The 14,082-nt window shown below is 36.5% G+C and overlaps 1 protein-coding gene across 3 annotated transcripts in view; it reads left to right on the top strand.

Annotated features, from left to right (window-relative positions):
• The window catches only part of LOC142351451 (arf-GAP with coiled-coil, ANK repeat and PH domain-containing protein 2-like), a 50,982-nt gene that overhangs the window by 13,246 nt on the left and 23,654 nt on the right, over positions 1-14,082 (top strand). For 2 of the 3 annotated variants that reach the window (XM_075403464.1, XM_075403463.1), the window contains exons 7-10: positions 5,276-5,416; positions 6,229-6,324; positions 6,684-6,995; positions 11,611-11,640. In XM_075403464.1, coding sequence (XP_075259579.1) covers positions 5,276-5,416; positions 6,229-6,324; positions 6,684-6,995; positions 11,611-11,640 — 579 coding nt within the window. The remainder of the gene's footprint in view (positions 1-5,275; positions 5,417-6,228; positions 6,325-6,683; positions 6,996-11,610; positions 11,641-14,082) is intronic. The other variant, XM_075403465.1, reaches the window with a different exon arrangement.

Below are 14,082 nucleotides of genomic sequence, written 5' to 3'. Positions count from 1 at the left end.
AGTTTGCGGTTAGTTAAGGGGATGTAAAATGTGAAGGGGTTGTTAAATGTAAAGGGGATGTAAAATGTAAGTTTGCGGTTATTTAAGCTGGCAGATGAACACGCAAATGGAAATTCTCTGACAGAGATGTCAAAGCAATTCAAAGAATGAATTTTAGCGTTTGCTATTAAAGTACTACAGTGTTTTAATAACTGCGTGAGACCAAAGAAAACTTCATCAGCTCCGAGGAAACTTCTGAATTACTTATTTCGTTTGAGAGCCAGGTTTCAGTCAGGAAAACAAGTGAATAGTCTAGAATTTTAATCATCTTCAAAAGCTCTTGACGCTTTTCAAGACTTCCAATAGACTTACAATTTAATAGAAGGCGATTTACATTTAGTAGTCATGAACCTACCTCCATGAACGGTACGGAATGTCGTTGATAAGATAACTTTTTATTTTTTTATAACAAGTCCCTCAGAGGACAGGATTTTTGCGGCGCGACCAAATTGACCTTGCAAACATAGACTTTTAGCTCTAAATTTGACCGGACCGAAACAACATGTTGGAACATGTGAACTAACTATTGTCTGTAAACAGGGCAGTTTTTTGTTCTCGTTCTGTATTGTTTGTTCAACGTTTTCAAAGAAAATATCATCAAGCTGGTTTAGCTCACACAACGCGAGGAGTAGGTCATTCTTATTTGAAATTTCTTTTGTTATTTTTTTTTACGATTGTTCAAGTTATGTTTGTGGTTCGAATAGGCCCAAATTGATTTCGCATTAAACCACGAGTCGTGCTGTGAGCCTGCCCCGAGTTTTCTAACACTGGCACCTTATAGAGTTTATTGACGGTGTCGGGGATGAAAAGTGTTGTGTGGAATTGCTCTTTTACACTCAGGTCTTGAAAGTTTTGCGTCAAACCAGTATTTGCATCACTGATGTGGTCAGAGTCATCAATGATGTCTCGTGAGCTTGCATTATCTTGAGTCTGGATTTGCAGACGAACACTATCGTTCACAACAGGTTTTCTCAGATTGTAATTCTTTTTTCCCATATTCGAAACTGTATTTATATCATACGGGGGATTGCAAATCGTAAAAACGAAAGGCTTTCCGGAATCGAAGGTTCTTTATTTCGATAGCTAGACTTTTGATAGTGTTTTTGTCGACCACTACTTTTTTGATGAGTTGCCTAGGAATTTTTAGGAAAAAAAATTTCTCTGAAGTGTCCTCCCCGTTGTGGCTATTTATGTTGCAGTACTCGACTGCTTTTTTTTGAAGGGCTACCGGCGGTACGACGTTGGAGGGCGGGGGGGGTGATCAAGAACAATCTCACCGGGTTTTGAAGCTCGGTCTTGAACTCTTGAGGTAATTTACTTCAATAAGGTTGTTCCAATTTTAAACGAATTCAATTTTGAGCTTAGCTCTTATGAACTCGGCGACTCAATTTCAACACACGTGTTGTATGTTTCAATTGTCTTAACTTGTATTTTTTGCCTTTGGAAGCTTTTCTTACCATCTGAAGCAAAGAATATATTGGGGTTCTTTTCGAGTGTTTGTTTTGTCGAACGCTTTTTTAGCAGTTTTTTTTGTATTCTGCTTCAATTTTTGCATTTTTTGGGGAATTCTGTGGTTCAAATAAGTTGTTCTAGCTGTTTTGGCTGCCATTCAATTTTATTGATGTTAATTTGAAATAGTTTTTGTAAGATAATCGAGTAATTTTTATTAATAGCCGCCATGATGAAGGCTATGATTAAAATTAAGTAGGAGGTTACTTCTTACAGTTAAGGTGTCATGTTTTCTGCTTTGAGTCGTATCGACAACTCTTTCGGCTATGTGTTCAAAACCTATTTACTCTTTTTCTCGGTTTTTGAAGTAAATGAAGTGATGATGTTGTTGGTCATGCCAAAACGAAATGGAGCGAAAAACCGAGTGATTTTACTGCTTGAAATGCTTTGACTCAAATTTTGAGGTAGATTGAGAAAACGGTGTTTGAACAAAAATGGAATTTCTTGCTGGTTTTCTTGTTCATATGAGGCAATTTTAATGGTTTGTACTTTTTATGATTGGTTTTTTTTTCTAAATGGTTTTCGCAATTCATTCACGTTCCATTCTAGGAGTTGTTTTTTAAGTTAATAATTTTTTAAATGTTAGTTCAGGACTTGTGCTAGTATGTTTTTAAACTTCGTCAATGTTTGGCTTTAGCTTGGTAGCTTGTTCAACATCTTTTTGAATTATCTGGGCTAGTTTAACTCTTCTCTCCTGCTCAAAGTGGCTTTAAGCAGCAGTTGCTCAATAAAATCGATGATTAAAATGGAAACGGATTAAACCAATAAATGCCCAATTTTAGATTACCGCTACTTGGCCTTTGTTCTCGCAGTCTTTGTCACCATTCTAATGCTTAATGATTTTAATACTAGCTCCTCTATCTCTTCATTAAGAAACAAGAGTATGTCCATCCACAAAACGACATCAAAATTGTTCGTACTTCAAAAAATGTTTTTCTGCAAAAATCAGGTTTTTTTTCAAATCTCGTTAACTGCTCTCGAAGAGAAGCAATTATTGTAAACGTGTGCTTTTTTATGGAAAATTTTTGCGTCACCGTTTTTTGACTTTTCGACTGACATTTAAGCCCTTGACTTTCTGCGTTTTTCGTGATCTAAAATTCTCTCTCATTCACAATTTCAAGCAGCTTAATTCAATTGGCGGCAATTCAATACTAAAAGTCAAATATAAATGCGCCGAAACTGGTGACATTTTTTCACTTTGAATCCTAATAGTTGTATATATTGACCTCCAATGAGGTTATTTGAAGCCCCCTAGTAAATTTATTAGTCCCCTTCAGCCCCCCCCCACCCCACCCGACTGAAGCAGGCTGCAATTGATTAGAGCTCCCACTCGTGGTTCGAGAGGAATTCTTCCGACGTTAGTTGGTTATGTTTCAATGGTTTGATTGTTTTGGTATTTTCAACTGCCCACATAGATGGTTTTGGTTTGTATTCATGGACATGTCATTTTAGTTGAAGCGTGAGAAACGAAACATCGAGTAGAAGATATCGAACTAGAGAATGTAATTGATCACTCGAATTAACACCCCCTCCCCTGTAGGCAACAGCTGTAAAATGTCCTGTTAGCATTGGACTGTTTTATAGAGTTTGTTCTTACTCGTAAATCGAGCTTTGATTTTAGTTTAATCATTTGTGACCATAAATTAGACATTGATTGGACTAATTTCATTTATGAATTGAAATCATAATACCTGGATAAAGCTTTAGTTTCATTTGACTTTCAAACGTTTCTAAGAATTATGGTCAGTTCTTGTAAACTGTCGTTTTTACGGTATTGCAAATAAGCACTTAATACTAGTTTTTGCCGAGTTAGTTTGCTTTTTCACTCGCGACTTTTTTGTGTCTGCTGGTTTTTATTTTATTTTATTGAAGATCTTTTTTATTGGATACAATTTCAGTTTGGCTTGATCTTAAAGCTGAGAGGAATGTTTTGTTAAACCGTTTTGCATTTTCGAGTGGCTTTTACGGCTTTGACTTTTGGTGTTACGTGGTCTTAATTTCACTCATTCACAATTGTCAGCAGCTGAACTCAAGTGGCGGCAGTTAATATACTTAAAGTCGAATGAAAAGTGCGCCGAAATTGCTGTATTATTTGTACTTTAATTATAACTAGTGGTCTATAATAACCTCTAATGACGTCTTTTGAAGCCTTCCTTGGTACATTTTGTTTAGAAACCCTCCTTGGTAGTGGTTAGTCGGTTATGTTTACTTTCGCTCTACATTTTCATCGCGGTACTACTTTGGAAGAACGTGATTAGTACGCGCGTATAATTGGTTTTCTGTTTCTAATTGCAAATAATAAATCTCGCACTTTCAAACGTCTCTAAGAGTTATAGTGAGCTCTTGTAGGCTGTCGTTTTTACGGTATTGCAAATCAGCACTTAATACTGTTTTAAACAAATTGCTTTGCTTTTTCACTCCCGATTTTTGCGTTTTGCTGTTTTTTATTTCAGTTTATTTTTTGAAGATCTTTTTTGAAAACAATTTCAGTTTGGCTTGTTCTTAAAGCTGAGAGGAATGATTTGTTGAACCGTTTTGCATTTTCGAGTGGCTTTTACGGCTTTGACTTTTGGTGTTATTTGATCTTAATTTTTCTCATTCACAAGTGTCAGCAGTTGAAATCAAGTGGTGGCAGTTAATGTACTAAAAGTCAAATTAATAGTGCGCCGATGTTTCTGTTTGTTGTACTTTATTTTTTTAATGGTTATAGTGGTCTATAATAACGTCTAATGACGTCTTTTGAACTCTCCTTTAGTAAATTTAGTTTAGAAGCCCTCCTTGGTAATTATTAGTCGGTTATGTTTACTTCTTTCGCTCTACATCTTTTTATCGTGGTACTATTTGAGAAAAACGTTATTAGTATAATTAGTTTTCTGTTTCTAATTTCAAACAATAAATCTCACACTTTTAAACGTCTCTAAGAATTATAGTCTGTTCTTGTAAGCTGTATGTTTTTTTACTGTATTGCAAATATTTGCTTGATACTATTTTGATCAAAAACTCTGCGTTTTGTTACCTTGGTTATATTGGTAAGAGGCGACGTTATTCTCAACTGTTAGTAATTACCTCACTTTCGGCAACAATATGTAGGTTGGACAAATTGTTCTAAGTCTAGTGAAGAGAAAGTATTTTTTCACAGTTTGGTCCATTTTCACTGTTTTTTAGAATACGTGACCTGCCTAAGAATAAATTGCAGTTATTTTCTGAAAAACTGTCAAACTATGTTCAACTGCTCTCGAACGAAGTTGGTCTTTTTTATGCAAAGTTTTTGCTTGGACAATTTTGTGCTTTTGTTCTAGAACATTCTGTGACTTCTCAAGTGACTTTTTCTTGCTTCACTTCTATTTGAGTGATTTCAATTGCTCGTATTTTGAAATTGTTTGTTGCTAATATAAAAATGATTGTTAGCGGTTGAGCAACAACGAGGTGGCAGTCTAGTGGTAAAGATGGCTGACTGCTATCGTGGAGGTCGTTGGCTCGAACCCCTATCAGGTCCGTGGTCTTGCACCCAAAAATTCTAAGGTTCACCCCTGAATTAAATAGCTCCCAGCCTGTCGTTCGAGAGCAATTTATCCGACATTAGTCGGTTTATGTGTATTTTTCAAATTTTGCGTTTCGTTGAGCAGTTGATTTGAAAAAAAACTGACGATCTGTGACGAGTGGTCACTTAGCTTTTTAAATCCCCCATTGTCCTAAATGAATTCACACATCCCATAGTTCTTTGCAGGACAATCACAAACAGCAGAGTCATGGAATGTCCTCAGATTCGGCAGCCAATTCTCGCATTGTGTTCAAGCGGAGTGCGGTAGAGGTCGCCAAAGTGATCAACATATTCAGAATCGAATTCAGGGAACAGATACTCCACGCTGTTAGTATTTATTTTTCATTTTCATCCCTCGTTATCACCAAAACTGCTATCGGTCTGTAGGAGGAGGAAAATGCCAAAACTGAGAAAATTATGACGAAAGTGATATTTTTTGCAATCCACTGTATGTGTCGTTGGACCTTTATGCTTTATGTCTTGCCCCCCCCCCCCCCCCCACACACACACACACACACACACACAACACACAGTAGGTTTTGCACCCCCAGTTACAGAGTATGTCATTTCATTTAATATAATTATAGAAAAATGTGTGTGTTGTGGGTGTAAGCGGGGAGGGGGGGGGGGGCACAAACGGTTAGGGTCCGTGTCGTTTAGCAAGAGGTTCTCAAAGTTCCAATTGACGTCAATAACAATAAATTAGCCGTCTATGAATTGTAAGCATTTATTGAGGTGTTTAGCCTGCGTGTTCTATCTATAACAACAAACTTAAGATTATGAAGCTCCAATTTTATATCACAGACAACTACTAACATCTCAATCTCAACCTTTTACGCTAATCAAGGTCAATCCCAGTCTTTTTTATCATATAGTTACATTTGTCTGAAGAGATCTTGCAAAAAGGAAAGAAAAATCTCCATTGCCAGATGACTTGAATAGCCAAACTCATTAACAACTATGTCTCTCAATGATTGAAAAGGCAATGTTGTAACAATTAACGAAGGCGCATGTTTAATTCAATAGGAGGTTATTTTAAAAAGTCATCAGCCGAATTCATAACGAAAGTGATATATTCTGTAAAAAATTGCAGCTAGAAGTTCATCTCCGAATTAGTTAATTTGTTGACTGTTGTTCAGTTTCCTCGACTGGTGAAGTGTGTGAACAACTTCAGTGACAAGATGTTTGACAAGACACGACAGATTGTTCCGGATGTGGAGGCTGTGACTGCTTTGGTAGGCTCAATTCAAATTCAAGTTACCATCGATTCTATACTCAAAAGTAGACGCTTTGGTTGAATTTTTACTTTGAATGCGTTCTTATTGAAGGCGATTCAACTTATAATATTTACCAAAGAGGCCTAAATTTATCTGACATCTAATATGTAACAGGTCAGGTTTTTTTACAATATATACTTGTCGTTATAATTAATAATTTGAAGCTCAAAATGTGAGTCAGCAATTGTGGATTTGTGTGCTTTCAGTCAAGTATTTAGACAGAAATATCTGATCTCAACTTTTTTCCTATCAGGGCTGTGAAAACCGTATAATATCAATCAGTAAGTTGAGGTTTATTCGGAGAGTAAAATTTTCAGATTTCACGAGCTTTGATGGAATACAGAGAAGATAGAGAGTACGTTATGCACAGATATGAACAGGCAAGAAAGAAATGCGCCCTGCCTCCTACGATCGAGGATTCGGGTGGATTTGGTGGAGGTGGAGGAGGCGGAATGATGGGATCGCCAAGTGTTCCCAGCATGTCCATAGCACCCCCACTGCCATACCTGACCAGTTGTAATATTATAATCCTGCAGGGCTACTTGCTCAAACAGCCACATACTAAGTTTGGACCTTGGAGTCGACGCTGGTTCTATTTGGTGGACGATCGACTGCTCTACTACAGAACGGTACGTATATTCAAATTTAAGTAGAGCGGTAGATGCTCGGAACAGAGCTATGTTCAATTTTGCTATCAGTAATTTCGTATTTTTATGACTAGTTTGCGAAGAGTTGATAGGTCATTCGAGATTTTGCAACTTAAGAGTGCATAATTATTTAAAAAATAATGCACCCGTGCCTGTTAGATAGCTTCTGCATTAGTTTCAATCTCTTTGTGAACGATAGGCACAAATTTGTTTGTTCTAGTTTGCTTTTATCCTTTAATCCCGTTGTATAATCGTATGAATTTAGTAGTTTACAATATAATTAATTGCTCTAAAATAAATTGTAATTATAACAAAAATTTTTGTGGTGTTTTTCTGTTGCTATTTTGCCTCGACCATGCGTTTGGCCTCTGACCAAGTTCACTTTTTGTCCTCAAGAACTGGCAGAGCTCGAATGAATTAAGTCGCTGCAAAATTTTCTTAGTTGCACTAGTCTAAGTGTATGTATCGCTGAAACTGTCGATGAGGGATGCTTTGATGACGTGAAGGACAATTTGTTATATTTAGACCCCCATGTTTTTCATTTTAAAACTTAATAGTTGCATAAGTCGACATTATACTTTCTTGTCTTCATGCTGCTAAAAAAGTGAAAGATTTTTCAGGATTTTGAAGTAGTGGTTGTAGTAAATTGCTTCAAAAATAATTTCTTTAACTTTTTCCGTTTTTCATCCATATCAAGACCTTTTTTATTAAATCGCCCTCAAATTGGATATTCGTGTTTCTTTTTACCTCCCAACACTCAGATGTAAACATCAGTATTAGGCTGATAACGTCTCTGTACAAAAGAATTTTAATTTTAAGGGAAATTTGGCAGCTAGTGTTTCTTCGAATGAGATAGAAAGCTTTCATTGCTTTCGCTATAAGGCTTCTCACATTTTCTATCCAATTTACGTTGTCGACTATATTTAAACCAAGATGTTTAACAATTCTCTTTTCTTCAATCTAATTAATTTTAGATCGAGTACAACCTCCTCGAGACATTTCCCGAAAGCAACTTTTGTAAGAGCATCTTTTCTAATTAAAAAGAAGACAGGTTTGGACAATCTAAGTGTGCAAGTTGTTTAGGTCAACTTGCAGCTTTTCTAAATTATTATTTTAACAGTGGATTAGATTTAATTCATCTGCAATAAAAACGCTAGGGACTACATTTGGTGGTTCGTTAATGTAAGAGTTTCGGTAGATAATTCACCGAAAGTCTTTTGGACTCTTAATCATGGTGTGAAGAGCGATTCTTCACCTCACCTCACCCTCCCACTTCACCTCACCGCCCCCGTCCTTCGACACTACATCACTTACTTTTGTTACTCTCTTGGAGGGAGCTTTTAAGTCAGTCGGGTGATTAGTTATTTAGCATAATTACCTACGTAACTCAAAAATGAATTCTGTGTTTCTTTTATTAATAGCCGCGTCCTCAATTCCAGGCGGCTATCATAGCGCTCCTAATTTTTTTTACTTCGTCTAACAGATTTTTGTTTCGTCTTACCCTGACTTCTTGGAATTGACTTTTTCAATGACTTACCTCACTCAAAAAATTGACTTCTGAATTCACTTATGGAACTTTAAGTTTTATGAACATTTGCTTGTTAAAGGTCAATAGTGTGCATCTAAGTAGTGCCAAACATATATGCCCTAATTCTTGATTATTAGAGTCTTGAATTTTTGATTTCGAATATTAATTTTGGGATCTTCTCCGTTTGTGCCCCCATTACGTTATGCCCCCCCCCCCAGTTACTGAGCACGTGCCATTACATATTAAGTCATTATGTAAAAATTATTGCACGTGCATCTGAGGGGTGCAAATAATATGCGCCCACTAAGCTGAGTGGGCACAAACGGAAAATATCCTAATTTCGAAAAGCCCTATTAGGGCTTTCTCCTTAGCTTATGTGTCTCATAAAAATGACAGTCCACAGCTAACCCAAAAAGTCTAGTGCTAGTGGTCTATTAAAGGGCTGGTGGTCGATCTGTCTATCTTATCACTTTAGTTGTTTCAATTCATGGAAGGGCCCCAAGCGTCTATCGTGGCTATTTTCCGGCAATCTGCCGGCTATGTTTGTACATCAATTGCGAATAATTGAGACTATAATTGAAGGCCCCCAAACAAGATTACAGGGCTCTTACTTGGAATACTAGTGGTTGAATCTTGATTGAAAATTAATGAAATAGAAAGCCAGACTTCTTCGTGCTTGAGTAGGAGGCCTCTTGTCTTCAGTATCAGTTGTTTCCTTTTAGCTGGGGTTCTCAGCATGAATTAAATTGATTTAAGCTTAGCAATGTCGCATTAGTTTTAAAAAAATAGTTTTAACAAATATCAGCGAGTTTTTTGTTTGAATTTGCTTCTGCTTAGTTGTTTGTCCTTCGCTTGTTAGGAGCGGCGCTTAAATAGCAGTGAGAAATTAAATGCCTACGAGTTATTTCAGCTTTTTTCACTATTTTGAATTCATGAACTTAATATAAACTGTTTTAATTTATCATAGCCAGGTGAATGGAATTTTTAAGTTCATCATCTTGTTAAACTTTCCGTTCGACCGTATTTATCTGGCTCTAAGAAGTGAATTCCATGGCTCTCTTTGGAGCTCAATTAATATCAGCACATATAAATTCGTTCACTTCATCTTTACGTTGTTTTAATCTTCCAAAGAACTTAATTAATTTTTAACTGCTCTCGAACAAGCTTCAAGCAACTATTGTAGTACTATATTTGACTTTTTGAGTGACTTTTGTCTCCATGACTTTTTGAATTTTGCGTGATCAATTTTTTCTGAATCATTCTTTAAGCTGCTGAGCTCAACTGGGTGCTGTTTATTACTACGACTTGAAGGAAAAGTGTACCGACTTAATCATTTTTAATTGCTCTCGAATGAGAAACAACTATTGTAAACTTATGTGTCTTTTTTATGCAATTTTTTGCATGACTGTTTTGCGCTTTTCTTCTAGAATAATCTTTGACTTCTCAAGTGACTTTTTCACGCACTACTTGATTTTTGAGTGGTTTCAATCGATCTCACTCTGAAATAAAATTTTGTTCAAACAAAACCGACTGTTACGGACTCGATGAAAACGCCATGATAACCGAGAAGTTAATACCTCTGTCGAGTTGGCGGAATCGGACTCAGGAGGTCGGGGTTTGGAGTCCTACCGTCGGCTGATGTTTTGCATCCATAAAAAAATAGCGAGGCGACAGCCCCTGAATTTAAATGCTCAGCCTGTCGTTTGAGAGCAATTTCCGACGTTAGTCGGTTTGTTTTTTATAGCCCCTAAGCTGTTAGTAGTCTCATCCTGGTTTTTACTGTTCGTCATCGTCAATTTGTATTGGAACCATTTGATCACTTGTCCAAAGGACAAAAATTATTTCCAGGGACTCACTCAGCTGTTTAATTTCTATTAGTAGCGTCATTTGCTAGTTCATTTGGTATAAGTTAAAGTTTAACTAAGTTTATAAACCTATTTCTGTGCAGTTATTGAACTGATTATGCTCTAAGTTGACGCTGGTACGTGATGAACTCGACATTATTTTTTTAAAATTATTCCGTTATTTTGAAATTGTGTTAGTTGATTATGGCATTGATACTGGCTTCCTTGTTTTAATGAAAAGTTTTCCTGCTTAGAAAGTGAAAAATGTTAGTACTTTCTTTCAATTAAATCTTGGGAGTTGTAGTCTGACAATTTGTGTCTCATTTTCTCTATTATAACTGAAATTTAGATTTGGATTTCATTAAAACATTTGACAGTGATTTTTTAAGCTGTCTTACTGCCACTAAGGTTGTTGATCTCTGAATATGTTATCTAGGAATCCATATTGCAAACGTTATTACAAGCGTCTGCCAGTACCGAAAAAAATCCCTTAAAAAGCAGCTATAATTTACAAACCAATTAAAAGGATTAAGTTTAAGTAACTGCAGTCTACTTTTGCAATTGTATTAAAATACAAAATTGTAGACCATATTAAAAAATGAGTGAAATTTTGCAAAAACTCGGTTTTGGTAGACGCTTGTAATGCGGCTTTTCGTCGAAATTCTAAAGCTGGCTCAAGTCACGCATCTAGGCAAAATCTTGCTTTGTTTCCTGTTGATATCAGTGCTCATAATTAACTGCTTTCGAACGAAGTTTGAAGCAATATTTTGAACTTAAGTCTTTTTTTAATGCAAAATTTTTGCTTGACCGTTTTTGCGCTTTTGTTCGGGAACTTTCTGTGACTTTTTCTCGCTTCACTTCTTTTTGAGTAATTTCAATTGCTCTCATTCCGAAATGAATTTTGTTGCTAACATAAAAGCGATTGTTAGCACACCACCGTCAAGCACACCACCGTCTGTTGTAAATTTTCCACTATGGATCTTATACAAGATTTGTTTCCAGGAACAAATTTTGGCTTGTTTGAAGAATTTTGCTTCAAGATTTGCAAGAACAGCTTTGTACATAAATAATTTATGTCTCCAATAATTAAGCTTCCAGTATTTGAATCGGAACCTAACTATTAATTATTACTGCATTTTGTGGCCAGATATTTAATAAAACTGACCTTTGTAGCCTGCAAATTTTTGCTTGTGTAGTAAATTTAGGGCTAATATGTATTTTGTAGAACGAGGGACTTCTACCGCTTTCAGGAAAGGTCAGTTTAGAATCTAATCAGAGAGTGAACTAAGAAAGGAGCTGTTTCTATACTTCCTCCACCCTCTAACGAAATTTTTCCTGAACAAACGAAATGTTTCCTGAACAAACAAGAATTTTCCTGAACAAACTGTGTGTTTTTACTATTGATGTTAAAACGGTAGTATTAAAAATGTGCATAGTATCTATTATGCTGAGGATCAAATTCTAACATGGGGGGGAGGTGGGAACAGTTGCCTAACTAAGGGTGCTATCTTAATCACGCGTTTGTTCAAGAAGTGTTACTATGATTTCAAACATCAATTTACTACTATTGCCCTTCATTAGTTGTATGAATGAATGTTATACTCTGATGAAGTTTGCGTGCTTTATTAAACCTCTATTTTGTGAGAAATGAAGTATGTAGTATGCACTTTATAAGTTTCAGTTTAGAGTTTTGCACCCTTTATTTATAGACTTATGTTGGTTTAAATGTCAGATAAGTTAACCAGCCTGCTCTGTCGTGTTATCAGTTTAGGGTTGCTTAGTCTCTTCTGTTTGCGTGCAAATTATGCAGTTGATTGTGACCCATTTAGAATCAACAGAACTTAACTTGCAATTTGTGTAGTGTGTATGCGAGACATTAATGCGTATTCAAATTATTTCAGTTTTAGAATTTAAGAATTTAGACTGAAACTCATGTTTAGAAGGAATTATAATATCATAAAAGTGCAAAGTTTTGCAAAAGTTGTAAATTCATTTCAAGCAAAGCAGTTCAAATACCAAAGAATGGCTTATGTTAAAAGACGATCGTATTTCAAATTTGAAATCAAAAATGGTCAGCCACCAAGGAAAGATTTAATGTTATGTTAAAAAAATTGCACCTATCAGCTGTATGCAGTAACCTCAACTTTGTAACAAATTAAGCGCTGCGTTAAATATCCTTTTTAGAAAACCCACAAAAATACAGCCTCAAACTCATTAGATATAATGGGGGGGGGGGGGGGGGTGGGTGGGTGGGTGGGTGGAGGGTGGGTGGGTGGGTGGGTGGGTGGGTGGGTAGGTGGGTGGGTGTTTCTTTGCTATATCATGTTTTCCCGGATCACTCAATTGCATATCGGTAGCGTTCCGCGAATTGAAAATGATGGAAGCGTGCAAAGAAATGATGTTTCAAAGATGGCGAATGAATTGTCTAAAGTATTGAAAAACCTTAAAGGGGTTCTTATAAGGTTGCATCGAATGATCAAAAGCACCTCGACTGGAATGGGTGATAACAAGCGACGCGAACCGAAGTTTGGCGGCATGCTGTGGGTTTTTCTTCACCTATTTTCCTTGTTGGAAAAAGACAAATTTTTGTGGTGACACCTTAGGTTAGTGCTCTGCTAACAAGAAGTTAACTAAGATTTAAACAAGTTTGTAACAAGCAGGTGTAAATTCTCCCCTTCTTTTAAATTTCAAGCCAAGTAGCTTAGAAGTGGGTTTTGTGCAGCTATCTCTAAGCCTGACTTTCGGGTTTCCACATTTTCATAAGGGACGATATTTTGAAGACAACGTTTTTCGAAGCATAACCGTGAGTCATCGTATTCGTTCAACAGAAAAACGCACCGAAAACTGAGACTTTTCATCAAGTTAAGTCCCTCAAATATAAGTCAAGATTGACACTGATTTGAAAAGGCGATTCAGCTGACGATGCTAGCGAATAATTTGAATTATTCTGTGCCCTACAAAAATAGCGTGCAAACTTTTTCAGAAAAGCTTGAATATTTAAAGAGCAGGAAAAGCAGGCCAAATACTAAGGGCAGGATGACAATTTTTTCGGTCGGACCATAGGCTAATGAATAGTGAAAGTCATTAAATTTCTCTCGGCGTTTAGAATTTCCCTTTAGAATTGTTCACCGATCAATCTTCGTAAAATATCTCAAAATCCAGCGCGTGGAATTGAATTGAATTGATGCTGGTTTAGCCACTCTTTCTTGCACTCAAGAGTGGTAGCTGCAATATAATCATGTCGACTGGCAGAATAAAAACGTCTTTAAAATCAAGTAGCTTTCTGATGCTGTCACGAAGTCGGGTAAGCTATTCCACAAACTAGCTCCTTGATAGGCGAACGACTTTTTCATTGTCTCAGTTTTGCATTTGGGTAGCACAAACTTAGTTCTTCTTTTTTCATTAACTGATTTGTTATTTAGTGCAAACAGGCTGGATATGTAGTCAGGTGATTTGGCATTCCTGTGAACTCGAAACATGATGCAACCAATGTTGAATTTAGTCCTTGCTGAAACGGGGAGCCAGTGTAGCTTCTTGAACTGCTGCCTCGCCGAAACTCCTTTTCTCTCACCTGTAACAAATCTAGCAGCAGACTTTTGTTGTCGATAAAGTTTTTTCAGGAGATTTTTACTGATGTTAGGATACAGGGAGTTGCAATAGTCTAATCGGGATAATATAAAACTTGTAGCGAACATTT

Source organism: Convolutriloba macropyga, chromosome 13 (assembly GCF_964194025.1).
Source record: "Convolutriloba macropyga chromosome 13, txConMacr16.3, whole genome shotgun sequence".
Classification (NCBI taxonomy): Eukaryota; Metazoa; Xenacoelomorpha; order Acoela; family Convolutidae; genus Convolutriloba; species Convolutriloba macropyga.
This window is presented reverse-complemented; position numbering and strand designations above follow the sequence as displayed.